Source organism: Jaculus jaculus, chromosome 1 (genome assembly GCF_020740685.1).
Source record: "Jaculus jaculus isolate mJacJac1 chromosome 1, mJacJac1.mat.Y.cur, whole genome shotgun sequence".
Lineage (NCBI taxonomy): Eukaryota > Metazoa > Chordata > Mammalia > Rodentia > Dipodidae > Jaculus > Jaculus jaculus.
This window is the reverse complement of record NC_059102.1, coordinates 322,221,011-322,237,326: the sequence shown is the minus strand read 5'-3', so window position 1 is coordinate 322,237,326 and position 16,316 is coordinate 322,221,011. Positions and strand designations below refer to the sequence as shown.

Genomic DNA, 16,316 nt, shown 5'->3' with positions numbered 1-16,316 from the left:
GAGGAAACTTCAGAACCATCAGGGCACTCCCAAGAGAATTCTTAGTATCCTGTTTTATTCAACAGAGGGACTGTGTGAGGTTTAAATTTAACTTGATTTAAATTCTAAATTATTTTCCTGTCTAACTAATTAGGTAAGAGTTTTAATGTACACAAAAATAAGTTAAATTCTGTTAAGCACAAAAAGGCTTCACATAAGCATAACAAACCTCAGTATATAGACACTTTAAAAATAATTCTTTATTTCAGGCTGGAGGGATGGCTTAGCAGTTAAGGCACTTGCCTGCAAAGGCAAAGGAATTAGGTTCAATTCCCCAGGACCCACATAAGCCAGATGTACAAGGTGGTACATGCGTCTGGAGTTTGTTTACAGCGGCTGGAGGCCCTGGTATGTCCACTCCCTTCCTTTCTCTCTTCCCCAAATAAATTAAAAAAAAAAAAAATTAACTTTTTTTTTTTTTTTTCTTTTTTGGCTTTTCAAGGTAAGGTCTTACTCTAGCTCAGGCTGACCTGGAATTAACTATGAAGTCTCTGGGTGGCCTTGAACTCACAGCAATCCTTCTACCTCTGCCTCCCGAGTGCTGGGATTAAAGGCATGCGCCACCGTGCCCGGCTACTATATAATTTACAGAAGAGTTTTCGAGCAGAGGATGAGGCCTTATGAGGTTCATCTTGAGTATCGACTTGATCGGGCTGATAGATGCCTATTTCTGGGTGAGTGGGTAAGGGTTTTCTGTCTACTGGATACTGAGGGCGTTGACCTAATCCGTGGTTTAATCAACTGTGGAAGGTGAGACCTAGCTGGAGAAGTCGGGGGTGGAAGAGACATCTGTGAAGGGCGCAGCTGGGCCCAACTCCTTGTACTTCCTGGCTGCAAGGAGAAGCACAGCTCTGGCCTCCACTCCTTCCCCATGCTCTACCTCTACCTCCTCATGGCCTGCAGACAGTGAGCACTGGAAACCTCTAAAAGGGTGAGTCAAGACTAACCTTTCCTCCTTTGATGTGTTTCTCTCAGCTATTTGTAACAGTGATGAAAAAACGAACCCAAGTCTCTAATAGGTTTAATTTTTCTGGGAACTTCTTAGTACTTGTATCAAAGCCAATCTCTACATGCTGAAAAGGAGTTACATATGCCTATCCAAAAACTTATTTCTCCTTTACAACTTAAAAAAAAAAAAAGCTGATGATTAAAGGGAATTTTGTTGTTGTTGGTGGTGGTTTGTTTGTTTGGTTTTTCAAGGCAGAGTCTTGCTATAGCCCAGGCTGACAGGGAATTCACTATGTAATCTCATAGCAATCCTCCTACCTCTGCCTCCTGAGTGCTGGAATTATAGGTGTGCACCATCATGCCCAGCCTCTGTGTGTGTGTGTGTGTGTGTGTGTGTGTGTGTGTGTGTGTAATTTATTTATTTATTTAAGAGAGAGAAAGAGAGAGAGAGAGAAAGAGACAGAGAGAGAGAAAATGGGGATGCCAGGGCCTCTGGCCACTGCAAATGAACTCCAGTCACATGCGCCCCCTTGTGCATCTGGCTTACGTGGGTCCTGGAGAATCAAACCAGGATCTTTTGGCTTTGTAGGCAAACACCTTAACTGCTAAGTGTAAGTCCTCTCTCCAGTCCTTTAAAAAAAAAAAAAGTATTTATTTATTTATTTGAGAGACAGAAAGAGGCAGATAGAGAATAAGCATGCCACCTCTAGCCACTGCAAACAAACTCCAGACACATGTGCCACCTTGTACACCTGGCTTCCGTGGGTACTAGGGAATTGAACCTGGGTCTTTAGGCTTCACAGGCAAGTACCCTAACAACTAAGCCATCTCTCCAGCCCCTGTAATTGCTTTTTAAAAATATTATTTATTTGAGAGAAGTAGAGGCAGACAGAGACAGACAGAATGGGCACATCAGAGCTTCCAGCCACTGCAAACAAACTCCAGATGCATGCGCCACATTGTGCATCTGGCTAATGTGTGTCCTGGGGAATCAAACCTGGGTCCTTAAGCTTCGCAGGCAAATGCCTTAACCACTAAGCCATTTCCCCAGCCTCCCTGTGGTTGTTTTTTAAAGGCATAGTAGGGCCGGGGGGATGGCATAGCGGTTAAGGCACTTGCCTGCAATGCCTGAAGACTCATGTTCCACTCTCCAGATCCCATGTAAACCAGATGCATAAAGTGACACACATACACAAGGCCGCACATGCACACAAGATGGCCCACACATCTGGGGTTCCATTGCATTGGCTAGAGGCCCTGGTGTGCCAATTATCTCTCTCGCTCTCTCTCTTGCTCTAAAAAAAAAAAAAAACAAAAACAAAAAAAAAACAAAGATTAAAGGCATGCCAGCAAATGCCTTGGCACTATGAAAACACATCTGCTAAGCAAGATGAAACAGAGTGTATGGCTTACCTGTAAGGAAGGGAGGTAGGTAGGGATGGAAGTAGTTTTCTATACTTTTAGGTTTAGAGTAATTTGGGGAAAATAGCTAGATAATTCATAAACTATTTTTCTTTAAATAAGTTACCCGAATTCAATTCAACAACTCTTCTTCTCCCTCCCCCACACCAAGGTAGGGTGTCACTCTAGCCCAGGCTGACCTGAAATTCCTTTTGTTGTCTCTGTGTTGCCTTGAACTCATAGCAATCCTCCTACCTCTGCCTCCCAAGTGCTGGGATTAAAGGCGTGCGCCACCACGCCCGATCCTCAACAACAACTATTTATTAAGTATCTACAATATGCTATGTATTCTAAGAGAAGATCAGAAGGGATGCCTTTTGGGACATGGAGGGTAACAGAAATTTCTTCAAAACTTCCTCTTTTAGGCAATTCATAGCTCATCAAGCAGCTTCTATAACACAAGCTACTCTCCCCAAAGTTTAGTTCTCATACAACAATATATCCATTGTCATTGCTGAAATCAGCTTGCTGGACAATATAGCAACATATCCTTATTTAAAACAATAACTCATTCAGGTTTACACACGTCTTTTATGAGTTGAGTTGCTTTGAGTAAATTTCCTAAATATGATTAATTGTGATTAATTAGCTGTGATTTCTGAACCTTCAAAAACAAGAATCAAATATAAGAACAGGATATTGGGACTAGAATGATGGCTCAGCATCTAAAGGTGCTTGCTTGCAAAGCCTGCCAGTCCAGATTCAATTCACCAGTACCCACATGAGGCCAGACACACAAGATGGCACTTCCATCTGGAGTTCATCCACAGTAGCAAGAGGCCCTGGTGTACCTTTTCTCATCTTCTCATAGTTTTCTCTCTCCCTCTCTTCCTCCTCGCTCCTTCTCTCTCCCACCCTCCTTCTCTCCCAAATATGTTGAAATGAAGACTACTGATTCAGTAGGTTAGGGTAGGCCTGAGATCCATTTTGGGTAAGTTTCTATGGATGTCCGTCCTGTTATACACAGGTGTGTACCTGACTAGCACAATGTGTGGCACAAAGGCAGCTCAGCCTAGTTAACTGCTCCCTCCTGTTAGTTTATGTTCTGTCTCCCTTACTGATGTCAGCCTTCTGAGAAGCAGAAAATACGGTCTTAATCACTGTTACACAGTTCCATATGACAGGCATTAAATATGCCAACCTAATATATCGCATCCGGCTTTCAACAGCCGTTACTTGTACAGTTCTCTCAGTTGTCTCTTCCTATGAATTTATTTTAAACTGACAATATTTTATTTTATTTATTTATTTATAATGAGATAGAAGATGGACAAAGAGAATGGGCATGTCAGGACCTCCAACCGCTGCAAAAGAACTCCAGATGCATGCACCCCTTTAAGCATCTGGCTTTACATGGGTCCTGGGGAACTGAATTCAGGTCACTAGCCTTTGTAGGTAAGTGCCTTACTGTGCCTTAACCACTAAGCTATCTCTCCAACCAACAATTTTTTTTTTTTTTAAGTAGGGTTTCACTCTAGCTCAGATTGACCTGAAATTCACTATGTAGTCTTAGGGTGGCCTGGAACTCACAGTGATCCTCCTACCTCTGCCTCCAGATTAAATGGACAATTTTTGGAAAATGAAATATGAAGAAAGCTCTTTCTTTTAAGAAGCGGGAATTTTTTTTTAAATGTGCAGTATACTCCAGTACTAACCTATCAATTTAAAAATAGAACGAAAAAAAAAACATTGAAACAGCACGCAGCAGGAGGCAGAGGCAGGAGGATCTCTGTGAGTTTGAGGCCACCCTGAGACGACAGTTTATTCCAGGTCAGCATGAGCTAGAGAGACAGCTACCTCGAAGAACCAATAAATAAATAAAAAACGGTCTGGAGAGATGGCTCAGGGATTAAAGGAACTTGCATGCAAAGCTTGACGGCCTGGATTTGATTCCCCAGTACCCACATAAAGCCAGATGCACAAAGTGGTGCATACACCCGGAGTTTCTTTGAAGTAGCAAGAGGCCCTGGCATGTGCATTCTGTGTTTCTCTCCCCTTCTCTCAAATAAATACGTAAATAAAATATTTTTTATATTTTATTTTTATTCATTTGTTTGAGGGAGAAAGAGAAAAAGGGCAGAGATTTTTCCCTTTTGGCCAAAAAAAAAAAAAAAAAGCAAAGATTTAAATAAATGTAAATTCAGCTTCCTGGGAAGGTTTTTTTAAATTCATCTAAATGTAAGCCTTTTATAGAATGGCTCTTTCTCTGCTAAAACAGTGACACTACCTTACTAAAAGCAAAATCTATAAAAGAATCCGGGCTTCTCGGGTTAATTAAGACAAGTTTAGAAAGAAAAAAAAAATCACAGATTTCCTGTGATCAATCTTAGGCATGTTTTCACGTGTTTCCCTGATGATTTTTTGTTATCACCATGACGAGGGACTAAACACCTCAAGTAAATATTAGTCTTTAACACAACACACTTTGTTCCACACTGGGAGATTGGGGAGCGGGGAGGAAAAGAAACAGAAGTGAAAGAACACTTTTCACTTTTTTTTTTAGACGTTTTTCTACTATTATTCCAGGGCTCTATTTTTATTTATTTATATTATTTATTTTTATATGTTATGCAAATAAAATTTGATATAATATCTATACTATTTATTTATATGATTAACTTGGCGGTGACTTTGTCGGTCATCAATTAACTTCGGAGCAGCTATTAGGACGCTAAGCACGGGTCGCGTGTCACTCAGGGACAACTTCAAGGGAGGATTTTCGCATCTGCGCGCCCACGGCGCCCCTCTACCCTAAAGGCATGGCGACCCCAGGCCTCTCGCCGCCACCCCACGGGGTTTTCTCCTCGTCTTTCTTAGAGCTGGTAGTGCGGGTGAGCTTTTCCCGATGCTCGGGCCCGGCCCGGGAGGGTTAACGGCGACGACCTCCAGGCCGTCCTCCCGCGGCCTAGGCGAGGCGGCAAGATGGAGGCCGGCTGGGGGGCCGCGGGGGCGGGTGTGGGCGCGGCCCGGCGGATCCCGCCGAACCCCAGCGGCCGCCCGCGTCCAGGGCGCGAGGCCGCCGCCCCGGGTGCCCTGGGCGGCGAAGGCGGCGGCTGCGGCGCCCGCGGACGCACAGGGAGCCTGGCTGTGGAGGTGGCGGCGTCACGAACGTCACCTAGGACGCCATGAGCGTGGGCCTGGCCGGCGCGCGGGCGGCCTCGCGCTCGGGGAAGGGAGCCCGGGCGGGGCGGGGTCCGGCGGGCGTCGCCACCTCGGGCCGCCCTCCGGCTCGCCGCGGCGCTCAAGATGGAGGACGGCCCGCCCTAGCCGCGCTCCTCGAGCGGAGGACGGCGGCACCGCGGCCGGGAGCCGCCACCCCCACCTCCTTCCCCCGGCGCCGGCGCTCCTACCTGTACCTTCTCGGTCCCTGTCGTCCGCCATCTTGGCGCGGGGCCCGTCGCCTGGGAGACGCGGGCGTCCATCGTCGCCCGGCGGGGCGCGCGAGCCTGGCCCGGGGAGGAGGACGCGGGGGTCGGCCCTGGAAAACCAGGCTTTCCCCCGGTGGCCCCGAGCCGCCCTTTCCCTGCTTCTTGTCCTTTGACTCGTCCTCCCCTTCCCTTCGGGGACCTGGCGTGCTCTAGGTTTTGTTTCTTTTTCTTTTTATTTACTTTGGGGTTTTCCAGGTAGGATCTTGCTCTAGCCCAGGCTGATCTGGAATTCACTATGTAGTCTCAAGCTGGGAGCCAGAACGCCCCGATTGTTTTGGTTTTTGTTGTTTGTTTCGTTTTGTTTTTTTTTTTTTCAAGGTAGGGTCTCACTCTGGCCCCAGCTGACCTGGAAGTCACTACTTAGTTTCAGGGTGGCCTCGAACTCATGGCAATCCTCCTACCTCTGCCTCCCGAGTGCTGGGATTAAAGGCGTGCGTGTTTTTGTTTTTTTAACTGCAGATTTTAAACCGCCTCCGAGAGCCAGGGCCCCACAGCTGCGGGCCGCACAGTCCAGCCCTTCCCATTCACCGCCGGCCTATGGGGCCCCATGCCAGAAGAAGCCAGACCTCCCCAGTATCACTGCACTGGGATGGATAGCGGCTGGAAAACATGTGCAAACTAGACGCAAACACTGCGTCGTCAAGGCTGCAATTTCTGATACAAAATAGAAGGTTCTCATAGCAACACAAATGGTCCTGACTGTGCTCAGGATTGCACACATTGAAGTCTTGCGAATTTGACATGACCTATAGTTGTTACAATGGAAGTTTTGTTTCCTGTTTTCCTGGAATCTTTCAGCTGTAGCATGATTTTTTTTTTAAGGATAAGTTCAATATACTAGAATATTTTCTTTAAAAACAAAAGTTTGGGGCTGCAGAGATGGCTTAGTGCTTAAGGCACTTGCTTACAAAACCAAAAGACCCAGGTTTTATTCCCCAGGACCTAAGTAAGACGGATGCATTGGGTGGTACATGCATCTAGAGTTCCTTTACAGCTGCTGGAGGCCCTGGTGTGCTTATTCATTCTCATTCTCTCTCTCCCTTCCTCCCTCTCAAATAAATAAAAAAATAATCTTTTTTTGTTTGTTTTTTCCAGGTAGGGTCTCACTCTAGGTCAGTCTGACCTGGAATTCACTATGTAGTCTCAGGGTAGCCTTGAACTCATGGCAATTCTCCTACCTCTGCCTCCCAAGTGCTGGGGATTAAAGGTGTGCACCACCACGCCCGGTTATAAATAAAAGATTTAAAGAAAACAGCTTAAAGGGCTGAAGAGATGACTCAGTGGTTAAGGCACTTGCCTGCAATGCCTAACGACCTGCTTCAGTTCCCCATTATCTACATAAAACCAGATGCAGAAAGCATATATCTGAAGTTTGTTTGCGGTGGCTAGAGGCCCTGGCTTGCCATATTCATTCATTGCTCTCTCTCTCATTCTCACTCTCTCTTCCCTTGCAAATAAATAAAAATATTTTTAAGTAAAAAGAAGAAGCCAGGCATGGTGGCTCATGCCTTTAATCCCAGCACTGGGGAGGCAGACATAGGAGGATTGCTGTGAGTTCAAGGCCACCCTGACACTACATAGTGAATTCCAGGTCAGCCTGGACTATAGTGAGACTCTACCTCGAAAAACAAAATCAAAACAAAACAAACAAACAAAAAAAAACAGCTTGGAACTGGGCATGGTGGCACATGTGTCTGGAGTGTGTTTGCAGCTGCCAAAGACTCTAACATATGGTGGCACTTGCCTTCAATCCCAGCACTGGAGTTCCAGGCCCCTTCAGACTACATAGTGAATTCCAGGTCAGCCTGGTAAGATACTACCTGGAAAAAAACAAAAAAAAAATTATTTTCAGTTTTTGTTTTATTTACTTATTTATATAAGACAGAGAATGGCATGTCAGGGCTTCTAGTCACTGCAAACTCAAGACACATACACCACCATATGTTTTTGGGTGCTGGAGAATTTAAGTTGGGTCCTTAGGCTTTCCAAGCAAGCCCCTTAACTGCTAAGCCATATTTCCAGACCTATTTAAGGGGGACACAGAGAGAATGGGCCCACCAGAGCCTGTAGCCACTACAAATGAACTCCAGACCCATGTACCACCTTGTGCATCTGGCTTTCTTTACATGGGGACTAGGGAAATCAATCTGGGTCTTTTTGGCTTTGCTGGAAAGTGCTTTAATCACTAAACTCTCCAGCCCTCAGTTTTTGTTTTTTTTTAAATATATATAGAAGATAACCATTTGATATGAACAGCATTCTACTGAAAAGGAATATAAACAACTTGAATGATCACAGTGATTCATATTAGAAGATACTTGTGGGCTGGAGAGATGGGTTATCGGTTAAGGTGCTTGTCTGCGAAGCCTAAGAACCCACATTCAATTCCCCAGTACCCTCATAAGCCAGATGCACAAGGTCATGCATGGATCTGGAGTTCATTCATAGTGGCTAGAGGCTCTGGCCCACCATTCTCTCTCTCTCTCTCTTTCTATCTGCCTCTTTCTCTCAAACAAATAAGAAGATACTTGTGTAAATTCTTAATACCAAAAAAAGTGGGAAAGTGTTAATATTCACTTATATTTATTTATTTTTGGTTTTTCAAGGTAGGATCTCATCTAGCCAGATTGACCTAAAATTCACTATGTAGTCTCAAGGTGCCCTTGAACTCACAATGATCTTTCTAATTCTGCCTCCTGAGTGCTGGGATTAAAGGCATGTGCCACCATGTCCAGCTGGCTTTGAGTTTTCTGTTTGTTGTTTTGAGGTAGGTCTCACTCTAGTCCAGGCTGACCTGGAATTGACTATGTAGTCCCAGGCTGGCCTTGAACTCACAGCAATGTTCCTACCTCTGCCTCCAAAGTACTGGGATTAAAGGCATGCACCACCATGCCAGGCTCTGTTTTGTTTTGGGTTTCTTTTTAATTTTTTGTTTTATTATCATTTATTTATATTTATTTATATTTATATTATTTATATTATAATTTATTTAGTTAGTTGACAGAGAAAGAGGGAGAGAGAATTGGCACATGGGCACGCCAGAGTTTCCAGCCTCTGCAAACGAACTCCAGATGCATGCGCCCCTTGTGCATCTGCCTAACGTAGGTCCTTTGACTTTGCAGACAAACACCTTAACCGCTAAGCCATCCCTCCAGCCCTGTTCTTGTTTTGTTTTGTTTTTGTTTTTGAGGTATCCCTAATCCAGGTTAGCTTCAAACTCACTGCAGCCCTTTTGCCTCAGCCTCCCAAGTGCTGGGCTTATAGGCTTGAGTCCCCATACCCAATTTAGTTAACTTGTTTGAACAGATTTTGTCTCCACGGAGATAATCAAGAGCTTTAAAGTGAGTATTGAAAGCCACAACGCTGGTCTCAGACTTACTCCTCACTCACTATCCTTTCCATGTGCTGTTTGCAGTCTCCTTTTTCTGGAATACCTTTCTCTCCTATCTCCCTGTCCTACTCACCAAACACCCACATGTGTAATTGGAATAGTCTGAAGGTCACCTACTCTTGAGGCTTCCCCCTCCCAGCCTCTCCTCTCAGCTTCTCACAGTAAAGTATATATAGCAAGTGGTTTGTTTTATTCGCTTGTTTCTACCAAACCATATCCTCTTGAAGATACAAATTGCTTTATATATATTCCAGTGCCTAACATAATCAGTCTGTCTGAAGTCATATATGTTTTGTTTGTAAGAGAAGGGAATCTCTAGTTTGCCCAGGTTGGTCCCAAACTCCTGGGCTCATGTGATCCCCCTGTCTCAGCTACCAAGAGTGGCTGGAACTCCTGGTGCACATCACCACACTGAGTTTGAAATGATATGTATTGGAAATTGAGAGTTATCTGGTATGAGGAGATGGTGCAGTAGTTAAAGACACTTGTTTGCAAAGCCTGCCAGCCTAGGGTTTGATTCCTCAGTACCCATGTAAAGCCAGATGCACCAAGTGGTGCATGCATCTGGAGTTCATTTGCAGTGGCTAGAGGCCCTATGTGCCCATGCTGTCACACTTACATACACACACACACACACACACACACACATACACACACACACTATCTCTAATAAATTAAGAGTTTTCTGAATGACTTTTTAATAGACCAGATTCAGCAAATTTGTTGTAGGTTAGTTTTTTTTTTGTTTTTTTTTTTTTTTTTTAATGTAGGGTCTGGCTCTAGCCCAGGCTGACCTAGAATTCACTCTGTAATCTCAGGCTGGCCTTGAACTCACAGAAATCCTCCTACCTCTGCCTCCTGAGTGCTAGGATTAAAGGCATGCGCCACCATGCCTGGCTACATTATATTTTTTTTCCACTTGCTTATAACTTTATTGTCATCAAATGTTGACATTTATGAAAGAATCATCATATTATACTAATTTTACTTAGGATGTATTTCTTTTTTTTTAATTTGATTTATTAGTTTTCTTTTCATCAAATACAGGCAGTTTGGTACCATTGTTTAGGCTCATCTATGATCTACCCCCTCCCATTAGACCCTCCATTATATTTTTATAACAGTAAAACTATTTGCAGTATATGTGATCCCTATGTCTGCATTTGTATGTATGAAGAGCTGCAACTCCCAGTAATCTTTACATATTTCACTAAATTTAGCTATTCAGTAAAGTTTTGTTTTGTTTTTCTTCAAGGTAGGGTCTCACTCTAGCCCAGGCTGACCTAGCCCTCACTCAGTGGTCACAGGCTGGCCTCAAACTCAAGGTGCTCCTCCTACCTTTGCCTCCTGCGTGCTAGGATTAAAGGCATGCACCACCACGCTCGGCCAGTAAAGCGATTGTTTGTTACTCCAAATCTTATTATTCTTTTTTTTTTTGGTGGGGGGAGGTTTCGAGGTAGGGTCTCACTCTGGTCCAGGCTGACCTGGAATTAACTCTGTAGTCTCAGGGTGGCCTTGAACTCACGGCGATCCTCCTACTTCTGCCTCCCGAGTGCTGGGATTAAAGTTGTGCGCCACCATGCCCAGCTCTTATTATTCTTTACTTCTCTGATTTCCTACAACATATTTAAAACCATAATGTTTCTCAAGGTTTGGACAGGTAAAAAAGACATTTAATGTGTTACCTAATCCTTCCCCTTCAGATTTGATGACAGGCACCTCATCTTACTCATATCCACAGTACCTAGACTACTTGGGGCATGTATTAAATACTTCATATATGTTTTTCAGTTGCCTAATTTACAACTAGACATAAATATATATCATTTTTCTAGAAAATGTACCATAGGTGAAAATGATTATCCAAATAAAATACAGGTCAGGCATGCCTTTCCCAGTACTGGGGAGGTTAAGGCAGGAGGATTCCTGTGAGTTTGAGGTCAGCCTAAAGCTACAGAATAAATTCTGGGCCAACCTGAGCTACAGCAAGACCCTACCTCAAAATAAATGGATAATAGACTAAATTATAGGCTTGTGAGGCAATGAGTGCCATCTTCTTTTTTGGGGAGTGAGGGGGGCTCAAGGTAGGATCTCACTCTAGCTCAGGCTGACCTGGAATTCACAATTTAGTCTCAAAGTGGCCTTAAACTCAACATAATCCTCCTACCTCTGCCTCCTGAGTACTGGGATTAAAGGTGTGCGCCACCACCCCAACTTTGATGCTAATGTTTGACTCAACTTTTCTTCTCTGTGAAACCTGAGTACTGGTTACATTACACTTTCAACTCTTAAATATCGTTAGCCTGCTTGGGGTGATGGCAAATCATAAGCAGTTTTGTTTTGTTCTTCGTTAGTATTTGTTTCTGAAACACAATTTGGGTAGCTGATACTGTAAGCTACTAATACCTTCCTTCACTTAAAAATGTCAGTGATGGGCTGAAGACATGTCTTAGTAGTTAAGGCAATTGCCTTCAAAGCCAAAAGGTTCTTTGGCTTTGAAGTTCAATTCTCCAGTGCCCATGCAAGCCAGATGCACAAGGTGGCACATGCATCTGGCATTCAGTTACAGTGGCTAGAGGTCCTGGTACACACATTACCTCTCTCTATCTTCCCCCATCTCTCTCAAATAAATAAATAAAAATGTTTTTAAAAAATGTCAGTGAGCTGGATGTGGTGGCACATACCTTTAATTCCAGCACTCAGGGAGGCAGAGGTAGGATGATTTTGGCCATGAGGTCGAGGCCAGCTTGAGACTACAAAGTGAATTCCAGATCATCCTGGGCTAGATGAGACTCGACCTCAGAAAACAAACAACAACAAAAAGAAATTTCAGTGATTTACAGAATTTCAGAAACACACATTTAAGTTGTATTCCATCCATGGATATTACTGAACATTATTAGGGCTAAGTCAGAAAAGCAAGACATAGCCCAGCATGGTGATGCACGTCTTTAATCGCAGCACTTGGGAGGCAGAGGTAGGAGGATTGCTGTGAGTTCGAGGCTACCCTGAGACTACACAGTGAACTGCAGGTCAGCCTGGGCTATAGTGAGACCCTAACTGGAAAGGAAAGCAAGACATAGGTGGAGACAATGGCACTTGATGAATGATGTTCTGTGGTGCCAGGTGGATATGTACAGGTTATAGCCTGCATGCTTGAATTTATACTGAGTTAGAATCTGTTCAGACAGGCATTGTTACCATGCCCCCACTAAATACACAGAAAATAGTCTCTTAGCATAGTGAGAATCAAAACCTCCTTGACTTGGAATTTAGTAGCCTCTCCCATTTTTGAGATAGATATGTTCCAAGACCCTACCTCGAAAAAAAAAAAAAAAAAAGGCAAAAGCCAGGCATGGTAGTATATGCCTTTAATTCCAGCACTTGGGAGGCAGAGGTAGGATCGCTGTGAGTTCGAGGCCACCCTAAGACTACATAGTGAGTTCCAGGACAGCCTGGGCTAGAGTGAGACCTTACCTCAAAAAATCAAAAACAAAACAAAAGGCTCAGACATCAACTAATAATGGTCATTATAGCGGATGAGCTAGAAAACACATTTAGAAGCATGTTCTGTGGTGATAATTTGAAATGTTCCCAATAGGTTGACTGCTAGCTAAGTAGCAAATAGAAAACCTAGTGGGAACTTTTTATTTTATTTATTAGTATTTTTTTATGCAAGAGAGAGAGAGCCACTGCAATCAAAATCCAGATGTGTGTGCTCCCTTGTGCACATGTGTGACATTGCATGCTTGTGCTATTGTGAATCTGGCTTACATGGGGCCTGAAAAGTCAAACATGAATCCTTAGGCTCACAGGCAAGCGTCTTAACTGATAAGCCAACTCTCCAGCTGTGGAGACTTTTTTTTTTTTTTAATTTGAGAGCAACAGACAGAGAGAGAGAGAGGCAGAGAGAGAGAGAGAGAGAGAGCAGAGTGGGCATGCCAGGGCTTCTAGCCACTGCAAACGAACTCCAGACGCGTGCACTCCCTTGTGCATCTGGCTAATGTGGGTCCTGGGGAATCAAGCCTCAAACTGGGGTCCTTAGGCTTCACAGGCAAGCGCTTAACCACTAAGCCATCTCTCCAGTCCCCCCCCTTTTATTTTTAACATTCATGTCCATAAGAACTTTTTATTTTTATGCTTTAAATTTTTATTTGTTTATTTATTTATTGGTTTTTCAAGGTAGGGTCTCATCTAGCCCAGGCTGACCTGGAATTCACTATGTATTCTCAGAATGGCCTCAAACTCACAGCAATCATCCGACCTCAGCCTCCCCAGTGCTGGGATTATAAGTGTGAACTACCATACCTGGTTGACAACTTTCATCTGTACATAAAGTACCTCACAGCTTCTCTTTCTGAATCTGAATCACTAGCATCATTGCTCTTATATTCTGAAGTATTATGAAGTAAAGTAAGGGTTACTGGAACAATACTGCAAGGCCAGGAGAGGCAATCTGATAATCAAGATGGTTATTGAGTAATGGGTGGGTAGCATATACAGCATAGATAAACTGGAACGCCCTGACTCACATTTCTTCCTGTACAAGACTACATGGAATTTCACCATAATAATCAGGAATAGCACCTAACTTAAAACATATATGTTTATTTCTAGAACATCCATTTAATATTATCTAGCAGTGGTTGACCATGAGAACTGAAACTGGAAAGCAAAATTGCAGATAAATGGAGACTATTGTAATTCACAAAGAAAAACTGGATTTGGAACTGGAGAGATGGCTCAGTGGTTAATGGTATTTGCTTACAAAGCCTGTTGGACCAGGTTTGATTCTTCAATACCCACATAAATCAGATGCACAACATGCCACAGGAGTCCAGAGTTCATTTGCACCACAAGAGGCCTTGGCACATCCATATACTCTCTTCTCTCTCTGTCTCTCTCTTACACATACACACACACACACACACACACACACACACACACACAGAAAAGCCAACATTTTTTTCAAAAAGAAAAACTGTGGGCGGTGGTAGTGCACGCCTTTAATCCCAGCACTTAGGAGGCAGAAATAGGAGGATCACCATGAGTTCCAGGCCAGCCTGAGTCTACAGAGTGACTTCCAGGTCAGCCAGGGCTAGAGTGAGACCCTACCTTGAGCCACCTCCCCTCCCCTCAAAAAATTATTACCTCTTTCCTTGTGGGTTTTCTTTATTATTTTTTCGTTTTTTTATTATTTGATGTTGAGAGAAAGAGAGAAAGAAGCAGAGAGAGATAGAGAATGGGTGCACCAGGGCCTTTTCAGCCATTGTGAACGAACTCCAGATGCATGTGCCCCCTTGTGCACATGTGCGACATTGTCCACTTGCTTCACTTTGCATCTGGCTGTGTGGGACCTGGAGATGAAAATATGCGTTCTTAGGCTTAGCAGGCAAGCATCTTAACTGCTAAGCCATCTCTCTAGCCCTGAAAATATTCTTATTTATTTATTTATTTGAGAGAGAGAGAAAGAGACAGAGAGAGAGAGAGTGAGAGAAAATGAGTATGGACACACCAGGGCCTCCTGCCACTGCAAATGAACTCCATGTGCATGTGCCACTTTGTGCATCTAGCGTTACATGGGTACTGGGAAATCTAACCTGGGCCATCAGGCTTTGCAAGCGAGTACCTTTAAGTGCTTACCATCACTCCAACCCTTTTTCTTTGTCTTTTTAAAATATTTTATTTCCAAAAGGCCTTGACATGCATTTATGTGCACACAAACACACACTTGCAAATAAATAAATTAAAATTTTAAAAAGCAAAAAAAAAAATAAGATAATTTATTTGAGGCTGCAGAGATGGCTTAGCAGTTAAAATATTTTATTTGTTTATTTTCAAGCAGAGAGAGAGAGAGAAGAGAAACCGAGAGAATGGGTGTGCCATGACCTCCAACCACTGCAAATGAACCCAGATGCCTGTGCCACTTTGTGTATCTGGCTTTACATGGGTACTAGGGAATAGAATCCAGCAAGCACCTGAATGCTTAGCCTTCTCTCCCCTGCCTTTATGTTCTTTTTGTTTTTTGATCCAGGAAGGGCTCCACTTACCCAGGCTGACCTAACCCTCACTCAGAACTCCCAGGCTGGTCTCAAACTCACAATGATCTCTGCATCCTGAGTGCTGGGATTAAAGGCGTGCACCACCACACCTGACCATAAAGTCTTTTTTAAGGAGAAAATCATTACCCAAATTTTTAAATTAATTTTCCACAAGGTAGGAGGACTGCTGTGAGTTCGAGGCCACCCTGAGACTACACAGTTCATTCCAGGTCAGCCTGGGCCAGAGTGAGACCCTACCTCGAAAAAAAAATATATATGGAATGCTTCATGAATTTGCTTATCAGCCTTACACAGGGGTCAAGCCACTCTTCTCTGCATTATCCTAGTTTTAGTGTATATGCTATTAGAGACAATACTGTAAGGTTGGTTTTTTTTTATTCTTTTTATGGTACCCAACAAATTCATTCCTCAAATGTATCTGCGTGTGTGTGTGTGTGTGTGTGTGTGTGTGTGTGTGTGTATTTTATGGAAGCTTTTTTCTTTTAATAAATGATTACAGCCTGGCATGGTAGCTCACCCCTTTAATCCCAGCATTCTGGAGACTGAGGTTGGAACATAGTCTTGTGTTTGAAGCCATGCTGGGCTGGACAGTGAACTTCAGGTCAGCCTAGGCTGTCAAAATAAATAAATAAATAAAAATTTAAAAACAAATCAAAAGCCCAGTAGATAAATAAAAGGGAACTGATTTTGTCTGGACTATGGAAGCATTTTAATTATATTTTAAGAAAATTTTTTTGTTCATTTTTTATTTATTTATTTGAGAGTGACAGAGAGAGAAAGAGTCAGATAGAGAGAATGGGCATGCCAGGGCTTCCAGCCTCTGCAAACGATCTCCAGACACGTGCGCCCCCTTGTGCATCTGGCTAACGTGGGTCCGGAGTCCTTAGGCTTCACAGGCAAGTGCTCAACCATTAAGCCATCTCTCCAGCCCTGGAAGCTTTTTTTTTTTTTTTTACATTCTTTAATTAATTAATTTTTTTATTTATT

General features: G+C 43.4%; 1 protein-coding gene and 2 non-coding genes across 4 annotated transcripts in view; all 3 read right to left on the bottom strand.

The window, feature by feature from the left end:
- The window catches only part of Efcab2 (EF-hand calcium binding domain 2), a 114,329-nt gene extending 108,465 nt beyond the window's left edge, over positions 1-5,864 (bottom strand). The window contains exon 1 of one of the 2 annotated variants that reach the window (XM_045131962.1): positions 5,805-5,864. In XM_045131962.1, coding sequence (XP_044987897.1) covers positions 5,805-5,829 — 25 coding nt within the window. In that variant the 5' untranslated portion in view covers positions 5,830-5,864. Of the gene's footprint in view, positions 1-5,798 lie in introns of both variants that reach the window. The other variant, XM_045131961.1, reaches the window with a different exon arrangement.
- A 6,989-nt stretch (positions 5,865-12,853) lies between these two features.
- On the bottom strand, positions 12,854-12,968 carry LOC123457862. The gene has a single exon (XR_006635222.1). It is a non-coding gene; the product is annotated as a small nucleolar RNA SNORA32 (small nucleolar RNA).
- A 2,610-nt stretch (positions 12,969-15,578) lies between these two features.
- On the bottom strand, positions 15,579-15,682 carry LOC123458353. Its single transcript, XR_006635622.1, has one exon. It is a non-coding gene; the product is annotated as a U6 spliceosomal RNA (small nuclear RNA).
- Between the last annotated feature and the right edge of the window lie 634 nt (positions 15,683-16,316).